The sequence below is a fragment of the Herpailurus yagouaroundi genome, unplaced genomic scaffold (assembly GCF_014898765.1).
Source record: "Herpailurus yagouaroundi ecotype Mexico unplaced genomic scaffold, PumYag 166, whole genome shotgun sequence".
Classification (NCBI taxonomy): domain Eukaryota; kingdom Metazoa; phylum Chordata; class Mammalia; order Carnivora; family Felidae; genus Herpailurus; species Herpailurus yagouaroundi.
Genome location: NW_024412407.1, coordinates 6,386,709 through 6,402,187, shown reverse-complemented (window position 1 = coordinate 6,402,187; position 15,479 = coordinate 6,386,709). Strand labels below are relative to the sequence as shown.

General features: G+C 36.9%; 1 protein-coding gene across 1 annotated transcript; it reads right to left on the bottom strand.

The window, feature by feature from the left end:
* Positions 1–6,532: 6,532 nt before the first annotated feature.
* Positions 6,533–8,838, bottom strand: LOC121039067 (olfactory receptor 8S1-like). Its single transcript, XM_040489067.1, has 2 exons — positions 8,750–8,838; positions 6,533–7,485 (listed from the first exon to the last, which is right to left on the bottom strand). The coding sequence occupies exon 2, from the start codon at positions 7,466–7,468 to the stop codon at positions 6,533–6,535; it is 936 nt and encodes a 311-aa protein (XP_040345001.1). The 5' UTR covers positions 7,469–7,485; positions 8,750–8,838.
* Between the last annotated feature and the right edge of the window lie 6,641 nt (positions 8,839–15,479).

The window sequence follows — 15,479 nt, the reverse complement described above, 5'->3', positions numbered from 1 at the left end:
CCTGTTGCCAATTTTACAACTCAGGAATGTCTTTCCCAAAGACCTGGGAACTGTCTCTTTGAAATGTAATCATTAAGGAAGATAAGCACCTGATCTCCCAAGATTCTGTGGGAGGGTAGGAGCCTAACTTCAAGGACACATTGGTCTTAAGTTGTAAAACTACCTCCTGTCATGAAGACACATGAAAGTTTACTTTTCCTATGGGTAAAGCCAATTAGCAAACACAGATGGCCCAGGATCTCCCCCCTTCACCCTAGTTCTTAAAACCCTACCCCTACTGTCTTTTGTTTCACTGGAGTTGAGTTCAGACTCAGTTCTTTTCTATTGCAATAGCCTTGAATACAGTCTTCTTTGCTTCTTTATTTTATCTAGTGCAATTTTTGCTTTGATAATATCAAAGAATAAAAGAAGTAAAACTGTGGCAATAGTAGTGGGTGCTGAAATGTAATTGTGAAATTATGTACCCACTGCTAATAAATAGGAATAGAAACCACTAAAATGAAATATTATAGGAAATATTATCTCAGAAGTGAAATACTAAAAAAATTTCAGTTAAATTCAAGAATAAGCTAGGGATTCTCATTGACACCATTATTAAATGTTATTTTAGAAGTTTTCACAAAATGAAAAAAAGAAATGAAATTACTATATGGATATTAGAAACAAACACTATAAAATATTTTGTTCTTTGATGTATACTTGCATGTCTAGGAAATTTAAGAGATTATAGTAAAAGAAAAAAGAGTTAGATTTTGGGAACAGTGGCTCATTGCATCCGCCTGGGTTCAGCTGCAATCACAGGAATTTGATAGAGGTCTCAGTTGCTTATGAAAATTTTTAAGAAGGGCTGGAGAAGCAGGCACTAGAATGATCTCCTAGTTAACAATGTATGCAGATCCCAGAACCACTCCTTTGTCACAACAGGAAAAGCTGCTGCCACTGGTGCAGAAAGCCTAGGAATTTGGAAAGTTCTATTGCTGCAGCTGATCACAGAGCCATGCTACTTTCAACCTGGTCAAAAGTTGTCTCTACTATTGTAGAAGCTACTAAATCAGGGCATCTTCACCACAGCTGCTATCTGCAGAGCCATGCCATCTCTGCCATGATCTAGGTTGGAAAAAAGGATACCCCACATCTTGTCATTGTCCCCTGAGGGTTCAGGCCCAAATTATCATTTCATATGAATATATCTGAAACCTAAGAAAGCTTCTTAAAACTAGATCCAATGGAGTTTGCAAATATAGCTGTTACTCTTCTAGTTTCTGCACACTAGAATAGGATTGGAAGAGACGCACACAAATGCAATCCATGGTATCTTCTATACTGGGTACAACAGTAATTATTTAAAACTTGCCATCTTTTCTCTGTACTAACAGTAAGAGCTTATAAACAAAAATGGGGGGAAAACCCATTTATAATAGTGACAGAAAAAATTTTAAATTATGGGTATATCTAAGAAGAATGGCACAGGACCTATATAATGATAATCTGTGAAATTTTATTTAGGGATATAAACAATGAACAAAATGAAAGACATATTCTTATTGGGACGGTATTCTTATTGGGATGAATTAACATCATTAACATGTCTATTATCCCCAAACTATTTTTTGAATTTGATGCCAGTTCAGTTGTAATCCCAAAATTGTATTTCTTTGAAGTTGGATAAAGGATATATAATAGAATGAGAAGGAATAATATCGGGGGGAGGATGATACTGAAGAAACATTATCTTGCCAAATATCAATATAATATTTTAAAAAGAGATAAATAGAACATCATTAAAATAAAAACCCATAAATTTACCTCAGATTTTAATGTGTGACTCAATTGCTATTTTAGTTCAGTTGAAAAAGAATGAGTCATTTATTAATGTTGCTGTCACAAGTTGTTATCCATCATATCCTAATGTAGTTAGATATCTATTTCACACCAAACACAAACATGAATTTCAAATGATTACAGACTTAAATGAAAAATATAAAAAATTACAGTCTAAGAAGGACATCTAGGAAACCGTTTTTAAGAGGTAGATCTTTACCTAGATGGGTAAAGAGACTTAATGTTTAAAGAAAATAAATTACGTATGAATATATAAGAACTAAAAACTTTGGCATGGGAAAGGATACCATAAAAAAAAAGACAAAAGCAAGTAACAGAGCTGAAAAGACACTTGCTGCATAGAAGACAAATGGTTAATGTACCTGAAATGTGAAATGCTCTAAAACATTAATAAAAACAGCAAACAAGCCAAAAGTAAAATGGGCTATGGATATGATCTTCCAAAAGATCATATGCAAATTGTCGACTAATATGTGAAAAGATGTTAATATTGCCTAGTAATCAGAAGAATGCACAGTGAAATAAAAATATCATTATATAATAAACTATAACACATTGCAGGCTCAGTAGGGCTTAAAGGGCACTCTTGCTTTGCTGGTAGAGATGTGGAGTATACCTGGTAAACAATTTGGCAACATCAATTAAAATGAGATATACATATACACTTTACAATTCTATCTCTGGGAATTAATCCCAGGTAAATAAAAATTAAATTTCATGTTAACCACTACAAAAATGTAGTGGTTAAAAAATGGAAGCAAAGTTGCTTCCATATTTTGGCTAAGCAATATACGTCAGACTGAGAAAGACAAATACCATATGATTTCACTCATACATGAAATCTAAAAACCAAAACAAATGAATAAAAAAATAAACAAAAAGCAGAAACAGACCTGTAAATAAAGAAGAATTGATGGTTGCCAGAGGGGAAGGAGTCAGGAGATGGGCAAAAGGGGTGAAGAGGAATGGGAGACACAGACTTCCAATTATGAAAGGAATAAATCACAGGAATAAAAGGCACAGCATAAGGAATATGTCAATGATATTGTAATAGTGTTGTATGGTGACAGGTGGCAGCTACACTTGTGGTGAGCACAGCATAAGGTATAGAGAAGCTGAATCACTATGTTGCACACTTGAAACTAATGTAGCATCATATGTCAACTATACTCAAATTAAAAAAAAAATTTAATGGAAGCAAAGTGAGCCCATATGTAGGAGAATGGTTTGAGAAATTGACACATTGATAAGATGGAATTTAATGCTGACACAACAAAATGAATTAGAGTTATGCCATTTGATAGGTAGTAAGTTTTGTAAATTATTAATGCAAAAAGACAAATGTGTATCATATTATACATACTTTTTAAAACAGAGATGGAAAAGCTTCTATATATATACATATGTGAACAGAATATGTGTACAGAAATTTGAACATGATTATATAAGCCAAAGAAAACTAAGAAAGATATATATTCTGTGGCTAACACGGATTACCTTGAGTGGAGAATAAATAGGAAAAGATGTTGAAAGGATGGCAAGCCAAAAATAAAAAAAAATCACCAAGAAAAAAATTGTATGATATGATCCATTCAGGTATTTATGTAAGATGAAGTCTAAATAAATTAATATTATTCAAAAAATAACACTACACAGAAATTAAACATACACTCCTTAGTTAAGAGAAAAAAAATTCATTCCAAAAATGTTCCCTAGATTATTGGAGATAAAAACTCATCTATTACTATAGATGAATTTCTTCTGTGTATAATTTTTTCCTTCTCTGATTCTGATTTCACCTCTCAGGCCATGTTGATTTGAACTCTAGGCCTCAACAGAAGCATCATGGAAGAATATATAAGATAGGAGGAGTTACTAGCTTTCTTCCTTTAGGAAGACATTGCAGCTTTAGAGAGATTGGAGGTTCACAGTTTTCCAGGTCCTCCAAATTCTTCATGATGTCATTACTCCAATTATTGAGATGATACAATTCCTTGATAAACATCCAATTCTCCCATAAGTAACCTAGTGTGATAGTGAATTCACAGAATCAATCTCTGAGTTATTTTGTATAGCCTCTGCTCTATGTCTATAAAATGAAAGATATCCCCTGAAGTTCATTCTGTACCTTAAGGCCAAAAATCAAGAAATGAAATAATTATCTTGACAGAAGAAGACCTGTGGTCTTGGCATTCCTCCTTCTCTTGGACTTGCTTAATTTTAGCACTTCCTCCTTATTCAGAGGTTGAGCACAATCTCCACAGTCTCGGGCAATCATGGGTCTTAAGAGTGGCAATTACATATCATGAGAAGAAAAAATGAAAGGACAACTCACTTCATTGTGCACATCTTAGCACAATAACTAATTCTACATATCCTCACTTCCCTGAGGGTTGTTGTCTACAAATCAATCTCCATTCCAATTTCAAGACTAGTTTGCTTTCTTTGAAAGAAACAAAAACTGACTGTGGATAACCTGATGAAAGGCGGAAAAAGAAGTTTTGGAAAAAACAAAGAAGGATGATTCACAAAATAGAAGAGGAAGGGTATCATAATAATCATTTTCTTCTTTCAAATTTTAACCAAATATCTAATTCTAAACACTTTGCATTTCACTAAAGTTCAGTTGATTTAATCTCGCCTTTGAAACCGGTGTGAGTTACCATTCTTTGGTTATAAGCAATTGAATCTGGTAGTAAATAATTGTGAAAAGGATTGGTGAATCTTATAGACCGAATGGAAGGGGCAGTCAGTGACTGAGAACATGGACTCTGTTCAAGCTACAGAGTTTAAATTCCAGCTCCACCATTTCCTTGCTATGAATCCCTGGACAGGCAAGTATCCTCATTTCCTCACTGGTAGAGGAAAACTAAATAAAACTATCTCATACCTGTTGAGATGATTAAGTAGGATAATAAAGGTAAGGTAATATATATAAAGTTTTCTATTGCTGCTAATAACAAATTATCACAAACTTAGTATCTTAAAATGACAGAAATATATTATCTCACAGTTCTGGTCAGAATCTCAATGGGCTCAATTGATTCCACTGGTCACACAAGGCCAAAATCAAGCCAACAGACATTACCTGAAGGATCTGGAGGAGACATCATTCAGTTTGTTGGCAGAAGTCAATTCTATGAATTCCATGAAATGAGGTTCCTATTTCTTTGCTGGCTCTTGGCTGGTAGTTGTTCTCAGTTTTTAGAAGCCACATACAATCTCTGGCTCATAGCCTGCATCCATGAGTAAAGCCAGCAATGCTAGGCTGAGTTTATCTTATGCTTGTATTATCTCTGACCTTCCCTTCTGCTGCATTGTTCCTGCCTACAGCTGGAGAAGCTTCCCTGCTTTTAAGGATTCATGTGATTAGACTGAGCCTACCTGCATAATCCAAGATACCCTCCCTATTTTAAAGTCCATAACTTTATACATCTGTCCAATCCCTTTTGCCATTTAACATATTAATAGTTTCCAGGGATTAGGAGGATCTCTTTGGGGGACTAGTCTGCCTATCACAGGAACTTAGCACACTTCTTGGCTTGAGTTAAGAAATGTAACAAATTAGGGGGTGCCTGGGTGGTTCAGTTGGTTAAACATCTGACTCTTGATTTCAGGTCATGATCTCACGGTTCACGGGATCAAGCCCCGCATGCTGAGAGCATGGAGCCAGCTTGGGATTCTCTCTCTCTCTCTCTCTCTCTCTCTCTCTCTCTCTGTCCCTCCCACACTCACAAATGCTCTGCTCTCTCTCACAAAATAAATAAATAAACTAAAAAAAAAAAAAGAAAGAAATGTAATGAATTAGCTATTGTCACTATATTTGTTTAAAATATGACTTCAGGGGGGCGCCTGGGTGGCGCAGTCGGTTAAGCGTCCGACTTCAGCCAGGTCACGATCTCGCGGTCCCTGAGTTCAAGCCCCGCGTCAGGCCCTGGGTTGATGGCTCGGAGCCTGGAGCCTGTTTCCGATTCTGTGTCTCCCTCTCTCTCTGCCCCTCCCCCGTTCATGCTCTGTCTCTCTCTGTCCCAAAAATAAATAAAAAACGTTGAAAAAAAAATTTTTAAATATGACTTCGGGAAGGACAACCACTAAGGGAGCCACATTTCATGGACTCTTTAGGCACTATAGTCAGATCAACTCTTCCAAATGCTGTCTTTTCTTGTTGTTTATTCCTGCTAAGTACTTGAATTTCCTAGAGTTAGATTCTAAACAACTTCACTTGGGTCTTGGTTTTACTCCTTGCCTCAATGCACTGTCAGGAGAAAGGGGTAGAAAAGTTAGCCTATTCTAGATTATAGGATCACCCCACTTTACAGACCCATATCAATTTGAGAAAACTAGTCTTCCTGAGGATTTGGGTGTAATCATTTGAAGAAGTGTGAAAGAGTAATGATTAACCAATAGCAATAGATGTCCACCTAGAAATGAAAAATAAATCAACATTTTTATAAAATGACCCCTCAAAAAGAAGACTGATTCATTTCTCCTTTCCTGAATAAGACTGAACCTGAGTCATCCTGAGATAACAGTTTTCTGTCCTCTTCACAAGCATTTTCAAGGAAATAAATGCCACTGTATTCCCTAAAGCATCTAGCATCATGGACAATCAAGAAACCCTCCTTAAAATCCATTATCTGATCATGTAGCATAATAGTTCAGTCTCCCATTAGTCATAATCTTCTGTCTACTACATGAGAGAATGAAAATATTTTCTGAACATTCTTCCCATAGCTGCCTTCACCTCTTTGTTCTGCAGGCTGTAGACAAGGGGGTTCAGCATGGGAGTGACCACGCTGTACTGCAAGGAGAGCATCATCGCCAGACGGGAGCCTGAAGTTGGCAAGAGATAGCTGAGGAAACCTGAGCCATAGAACAAGATCACTGTAGTGAGGTGAGAAGAGCAAGTAGAGAAGGCCTTGCTTCTGCCTGATGTGGAGCTGATGCTCAGGATGGTGGAGACAATGCGAACATAGGAAAAAACAATCATAACGAAGGTTCCAAAGAAATGCAAGACAGAGGAGCACAGCAAGAGTGTGAAGTTGGTCGAGGTATCAGAACAAGACAGAGGGAAGAGAGAAGACAGCTCACAGCTGAAGTGGGGAAGAGTCTGGTCCTCGCAATAGTCTAAATTGACAGCCAAGAGGATATTAATGAGAGCATCAACAAAGGCCAGGCCCCAGGAACCCCACACCATCCCAACACAGAGCTGGTTGCTCATCACCTGGCCATAGAGCAGAGGGGAGCTGATGGCTACATAGCGGTCATAGGCCATCACAGCCAGCAGACAGGCCTCCGTGCCCCCGGTGGCAAACACAAAGAAGGCCTGAGCCAGGCAGCTCTCTACAAAGATGGTTTTACTTTCAGAAAGTAGATTCTCCAGCATCTTGGGGACTGTGACAGATGAGTGGCAGAGGTCCAGGAAGGACAGTTGTCTCAAAAAGAAGTACATGGGCATGTGGAGGTGAGAATCAGCCCTAATCACCAGCAGCATCAAGAAATTTCCCATCAGAGTGAAGAGATAAATCAGAAAGAACAGCACAAAGAGTATGGCCTGAATATTGGGGTCAAGAGATAGTCCAAGGAGAATGAACTCACTGATAGCACTGTAGTTTTTCATTGCCATATACAGAAGTGTTCTCTCTGGAAAACAAGAAGATCCACCAAAAGTCTCTCAGTGCCTCTTACTTACCCCAGCACCTAGATCTTATTCTACATGAATATCTTTTCACTAAAGTCCCACAATCCACATCCATGTATTTAAAAGCTAACATCTTGGCCGTCATTTTGCCATTGATATTTTAAATAAGCCATGGTCCTATTTTTTATTATAGTCTTTTCTGGAGCTATAATGATTTTATGTGGTTTAGATGGTACATTTGAAAAGAAGTTTCCTGACATGAGAAGGTGGAAAAGAAGATTGCAGGAGTGAATTACTTGAGAAACTGAGGTAGGATTAAGTCTAGAGTAAAAGGACTTAGGTCTAAGAGTAGGGATACTTTGTCACTTCTATGTCTAAGAGAGAAGGTCAAGAGTGCAAGAAGTGAGTTTCCATTTGACTGCTTCCATTTGTTTTCAATAAGGTGTAAATGAGATCATTGGTTGTGCATGTGTATGTGTATGAGCATGCCCACATGCACACAAGGAATTATAAAGGTATTGATAATGATAAAATTAAAATGATAAAATTAATGATAAAATTATAAAGGTATTGACAATGATAAAAAGCACAATCTTGAGAAAAGGGGCCAAGGTGAAGTATAAGAAACTATTGGAGAATAGGAGGACAATAAGACACCAAGGAATTAGAAACTGGCTGTGGAATTAGACTGTTCTGGATTATTCTAACTTTAAATTTCCTTCATTTTATTTAATGGCATCATGCTGTAATTAAACTTTAAAATACATTCACAAAGTAATAATACATTTTCAAAAACTGATAGCCTACACCATGATGTCCAGTGATGTGTTAGGTGGGCTTTTGTGGGCAATGCTATGACTATAATGGGTCATGAAAAGCTGTACTCAGGTATAAGACAATGGTCTGGTTATATCACCATGCTAATCCTAAAAATCATATATCCAGTAATTTACATAGTCACTATTCCTACCTCTGCCATTATTGCAGGCTTTAAGGCCCCCACATGGTTATCTAAACTTTCTCCTCATACTTTGAAACTTGTGCATATATCCCTGTAGTGGCCTGATATTCTAAACGTCATCTGAGTCTCAATAAAACTGTTCAATATTCTTGCCTCAAACTGGAGGCCCTTCCGGGCTCTGGCTGTTCTAATTGAACACTATTTCATTTACTTCATCAGTAAAGACTGAGGAATCTATCATGTTGTCATTCACTAACTGAACAATTAATCCCTCCCAGCCCACATAAGGAACAAAACCTAATTACCTGAATTCTCAGTTGGTAGTACACTGTTCTGTGGCAACAATATTTTCAGATCCAGTAAGTAATAAGACTCTTCAGCTCGTGAAGTCAACATTAAGAATACTGTTTTAAGGGAGAAGTAGAAAATCATATATTGGGTGTTAACATTTATGATGGATTCAACACTAGCAATGTAAAACAATAAATTGCGGGTAATATCTAGATATTTCGTATAGTTGTTTGGGTTCAGAGTATAGGAGATAATATCTTAAATTATTCCTTTTTCACTCTCTAGATATAGCAATATTATGCATGGAGGCTCCCAATGCTCATTCTGAGATCACCCCGTTGCCCCCAGAACAAAGCAAGAGAACCCAAGTAAGGGTTCACAGTAGCCAGGGGTGAGGCTTGTGTTGTATCATCTCAGAGACAGCACATACAAAGGAATTCCCTTTCTCTTGGCTACCAACAAACATAGTCCAACTAACTAGATCCAAAGATTCCATGAACTATATAGAGAGAATCCCAACCTTCAATCAAGGCAATACCTTGCAAAGAGAAAAGCATTCTGATAAAAGTCAATGCTATGATTTAATTTCACAGTTAAGTTTCTTCTTTAACATTATTTAGAGATTCTCAGGACAATCTTTTAAAAATAACATTAAGGAGGAATATCAGTAAGATGACAGAATAGGAGGTCCCAGCCCTTGTCACCCCAAGAAACAATGATTTAACAACCATCTACGGATGAAAATACCTTTATGAAAGATCTGGAATCCAGGTGAGACATTATAGCACCCTAGTGGAATACAGAAATGAGAAACACATTTGAAAGGGTAAGAAATACCTTTACCCGTATCAACCCTCTCACAACTCAGCATAGTAAAGCACAAAAAAAGATATCCTTGACCCACAAGTTCTCCCATGGGGAAAAGAGGCAGCAAGCATACCCATGGATGCCAGCCCCAGATTTACCTGCCACATACCCCAGCACTATCTGCCTGCCTGTGAACTCCAGCACAAAGCACAAGGCCAGCCCACATACCCCATCAGCCAGCCTGCTCATGGTCCCCACCAACCAGCCTACCAAGAATCTCTGGCCTGGCTGATGGTGAAGGACTTTCCTTGCTGAAGAAGTTTCCTCTTGAAGAAATATCTGCACTCCAATATTCATTGTCACATTATTCACAGTAGCAAGACATGGTGGCAACCTAGGAGTCCATTGACAGATTAATGGATTAAAAAATGTCATGTGTGTGTGTATATATATATATATATATATATATATATATATATATATATACACACATATGTAATAGAATATTACTCAGCCCTAAGAAAAAGAGGAAATCCTGCCATTTGCAAAAACATGGATGAACTTAGAGGACTATATGCTAAGTGAAATAATCCAGACACAGAAGGAAAAATACTACATGGTAACACTTATATGAGGAACCTAAAATGGTCAAACTCATAAAAGCAGAGACCAGAAAATGGCTGCCAGAAGTTGGGAGGAGGAGAAAACAGGGCGGTATTAGTTAATGGATTAGGGTAGTTAATGGATTAGGTAGTTAATGGATTAGGATTAGTTAATGGATTAAAGGGTACAAAATCAGTTACACAAAATGAATAAGTCCTAGAGATCTACCATATTTCATGGTGACTATAGTTAGTAATTCTGTATTGTATCCTTAAAAGTGACTAAGAGGGTAGATCTTACATGTTCTTATCACACACAAAAAGTCACAATAATAAATAAAGAGGGTGGGAGGAAACTTTTGAAGGTGATGGACATGTTTATGTCATAGATTGTTATGGTGGTCTCACAGATGTATACTTATCTCCAAACTCATCACATTTACACATTAAATAGATACAGCTTTTTCTTTGTCAATGTCGTCTCAATAAGGTACTTTAAAATTTGTATTAAAGCATTTTTATTGTGGCTGATTCCTGAAACATCACCATTATTGATTTATTTCTTAAATCTCTATTTCAAAATTTAAAGTAAACAGCTCGGGGAATATAATATAATAGGTTTGTTTCTAGATATTAACACCATTATGTGGAGGAAATTAGTTGGCTCTTGACCAAAGTAAAAGTTCCCTGAGAAATGTTAATTTCAGAATCAGACGAAGGCTACCAAGCATAATAAATAGCCCATAAGAGTTACTCAGAACGTGATAGTGAAAAATATGAATGAATGACTGAATGAGAGACTACTTTTTAAAGACAAGCCAGTCTGTGTGATGAAGACACACGCTTCTAAATAGTATTTGTTGTAGTCCCATGATTTTTAAGGGCACTTGGCATTAGGGGAAAACACAAAATTGGAGGTGCCAAAGATAACCATCGCCTATTTTCTTCATGTGTTCTGGTTTGCTTTATGTCCCATTCCTTGACCGATTAGATACCTCATATGCTCTGGGGTGGGTTAAGGGAGATCTTTGGTTTGGTTTGGTTTCACAAAGATTTACTAAACAAACATGGAAATCAATAGTATTATTACATAAATTAGACTCCAGTATAATTTCCCGAGGATTTATATACAAATCACAATGATTCCTATTATGCAATCAATTGTCAAGATTTTGAACAGTACTTTTCCATATGAGTGGCTCACATGAGTGAGGACTAGCTATATACATTGCATAGTAACTAAGATCCCCTTATGGAGTTTCCAGTTCCAGCTTCCCAGGAAAAGCACCAAATGACAAAGCTTACTACCTCACATCTGTGGTACCCTATAGCAGTCACATTTGCCCTACAAGCATGAACAAGATGATAAAGCTGCCCATAAGGACAGTACAAAAAGAATGATGGTGAAATACCATCTTAGAAGACAAGGAAGCACTACCTACATTTCAAAAGGCTTCAAATCCCATCTGTCAAAACACAAACTCAATTATTAGATATTTATTGAATTATTGTTAATCATCACAGGTCTGTCAATGGGACTGTGATTATATAAGAGAATATCCTTATTTGTAGAAGATGAATGCTTAAGTACTCATGAGTGAGGTGTTACAATGTCATATTACTTTCAAGTGATTCAGCAGATCAAATTACATAGAGAGATAGATAAATGTAAGTTAATAAAGTATATGTAGCAAAATGCTAACAATTTATGGATCTAGGTAAAAGTTATACTATCATACTACTTTCAACTTTCCAGTGTGTTTATTATTTTTTTTTTGAAGTTTTAAAAAATGTCTTAGTACTTATTTATTTTTGAGAGAGAGAGAGACAGAGCCTGAGCCAGGGAAGGGCAGAGAGAGGGGGAGACACAGAATCTGAAGCAGGATCCAGGCTGAGCTGTCAGCACAGAACCTGACGTGGGGCTCAAACTCACAAACCGCGAGATTCCATGACCTGAGCTGAAGTGGGATATTTAACTGACTGAGCTACCCAGGTGCCCCAGTGTAATTTTTTTTTTTTAAGTTTATTTATTTACTTTTGAGAGAAAGAGCAAGTACGAATCGGGGAGGGGCAGAGAGAGAGAATCCCAAGCAAGCTCCATGCCACCAGCATGGAGCCTGTTGTGGGGCTTGAACTTACAAACCGTGAGATCATGACCTGAGCAGAAGTCAAATGCTTAATCTACTGAGCCACCCAGGCACCCTTGTTTATAACTTTTTTTTAATGAAAAATGTTTTTAAAATTTTTGAATTAAAAAACCCACAAATTTAATGACTAAATTTTACTTAGACATTTCCACTGTGGAAAATCAAATTAAAGCTAAATGATATACCTTAAAATACAAAAATGTACAGAATACAGTTACAGTGTATTTCCCTTAGTTACAAGACCATGTGTTTGCAATATAAATCTGATAATAAAATGTTATTCTTGGTTACAACACACTCTCTCTATACCCACCAAACACATTCCAAAAAAATTATGTATTCAAATACATAATTAAGACAAGTCTTTGTGTGCTTTTCCTTTTGTTACATGAAAGTTGTGAATTCTCACCTCTGTGAGACACAAAACAATATATATATAGAACTTGACCAACATATGGAAAATATATACTAGGTAAAGTTACCAAAATAGGAAAGCAACTGAGGAGAGGCATCTGGATGGTTCAGTCCGTTAAGCATCTGACTCTTGATTTCAGCTCAGGTCATGATCTCATGGTTTGTGAGTTTAAGCCCCAGTCGGGCTCTGCACTGACAGTGCAGAGCCTGCATGGGATTCTCTATCTCTCCCTCTCTCTCTGCCCCTCCTCACACTCTCTCTCTCTCAAAATAAATAAATAAAGTTAAAAAAAAAAAAAGGAAAGAAAGAAAAGCAACTGAGGAATCGTACTTCAAATCCCTATCATTGAAACAATAGAGAATCTAGCATTCTGTTAATGCAATGCAAAATCAGCTGCTTAGGGAAGAAATCCAACCAGTTATTTGCCCTGCACATGTCAACCAAGTAGCTGGACCAATTGTTTTAATGTTCAGGTGTAATAAGTACCCAACCTGTGGTGCTCGCTCTGTCAGCCCTCACTGCCAACATAGTTGTCCTTGAGATCTTTAGTTAACAGCATTAAAGCCATATTTTCAACAGAATGGTTCAAAAGAAGCAACTAAGTCAAACACAGAAATGAAAAACACACCTTGAATTATTGAACTGTTTGGCTGCCTTGATGACTTTTAAATGATTTAAGTAATTTAATTTTCAGATATAGATTTGAAAATGTTGAACTGGAAACTTATAAGCAAATGATTGTGTAGTTGCTTCACAAATAGAGATCCGAATGAGTTTTACAATGTTGTGATTTTTTCTTTGCAAGTATCCTATTGATTTTCTTTTGTTTATTGTTTTATGTTGACATACGAAATCATGCACATTGCCAGCAATGGGTAAGTTTATGCTGACAATAATTCCAACTTCTGTTGTGAAGGAATTAGAAGTCTACTGATGCAAATGTACTATATACTACACAGTCAGTTTTGACTTTATTTACTTCTTAGTTTTACACACATATATGAAGACAAAGTGGCAAGACTTCCACTTGAGAAAGCAAGACCCACCAAATATACTTGTTGCAATGTGTGCATTTCTTTTTCTTATATTTATTTATTTATTTATTTTTAAAAAATGTTTTAATGTTCATTTATTTTTGAGAGAGAGAGAGACAGAATACTGGTGGGGGAGGGGCAGAAAGAGAGGGAGACACAGAATCCAAAACAGACTCCAGGCTCTGAGTTTCAGTACAGTAGGGCTCAAACTCAGGTATGGTGAGATCATGACCTGAGCCAAAGTCGAATGCCCAACCTGAGGCACCCAGGCACCCCTTTTTACTTATTTATTTATTTATTTATTTATTTATTTATTTATTTAGAGCAAATGCACACATGAGTGGGGGACAGGCAGAGGGAGAGAAAGAGAGAATACCAAGCAGGCTCCACCTCAGCATAGAGCCCAACTATGGGCTCTATCTGACAACTGGTGAGATCATGACCTGAGCTGAAATCAAGAGTTGGTCTCTCAACCGACTGAGCCACCCAGGCGCTACACAATGTATGCATTTCTTAAAGATATTATTTTATAGTATTGATATTTAAGAAAATGATGACAACTCCTAAAATTACATAAAACAAATCTATAACTTACTTGATACAAACTCTGTGATTTATTTAACTGCCAAAAAGTGCAACTCTCTGGAGTTCAGGATTGAAAGATTTTACTCTATAAAAATTAGAAATATGTGTGGTGTTCTTACCTGTTTGGGTGGTAATCTCAGTGACCCAACCTTTCAAGACTCTGATAAAATTCAAGCTCTATGCTAAAAGGCAAAGAGAAGCAGCAGAGGCATGGAGATCTCATTGGAGGCAGACATATGTGGGGCCCTATCCCAGATCTGCTACTGTCTAGATACACGAGCTTAAAAAGAAGTTTCATCTTTTTAATTTCAAGTTTCCCATCTACACAGTGGGGATAACAATACCCACTTTGCAGCGTCATAATAATTTAATTGGGTAATTTATATAAAATAAAAGCTTTAACAAACTCAGTTTTAAATTTACCTTAAATGCTTAACATTCCAAAGGATGAGGAAAAGAAGCACATCTGAGAAGCTGACAAAGACATCTTAGGGAACTAGTCCTAAAAACTAGTCATCCTGGAGCAAACAGCATTGCAGGAGAGCTCTGGGACAGTGAAAAAAGAGTTTAGATGAGAGGAATCAGAAGAAGTATCTTAGAAAGCCATAAAGAGAGGGGAGGCAGGAGAGAAGGGAGAATAAAGTAGTTCAAGTAGCTTCAGAAGGAACAAAACCATCAGAGAATTTAGGAAGGACATTATTATGCCCTTGGCTTGTATTCTGGAGCTCAGCATTAATAACTGAAGCCATCCTTGTTTAGTTGATTTCCATAAAGCGAGGATTACCGCAACTACTCAACTCTGTGAAGAGGTATAATTTACAGTCTAAAAAGATGGATGAGTAAAAAGAAGTATGTTTACCCAGGCTCCAAAAGACCCTGTAGATAAATCTTCAGAAACTTTTTCTAATTTCTGCTTGAGGATCATCTCACTTGAGCAATTTCTTTCATCTTTCTTAATCCTGATTAATCATTTGTCCACTTCCTCTATGATGAACACCTTGCTGTTTGCACTGTCCAAATAATGAATCCTCTTATGTAACCAATCAGAGACAGGCAGCTGGATTTTGTCAGTTGATGGGTTGAAGGACTGAATGGGGAGCCTAAAAGACAGCTGGCTAATGTTAGGCATTCCCTGGAGTCACCTAGAAGTTTGA

Bases quoted from the DNA above. Each gene is read 5' to 3' on its own strand.
- LOC121039067 (XM_040489067.1), bottom strand. From the start codon at position 7,468: ATGGCAATGAAAAACTACAGTGCTATCAGTGAGTTCATTCTCCTTGGA.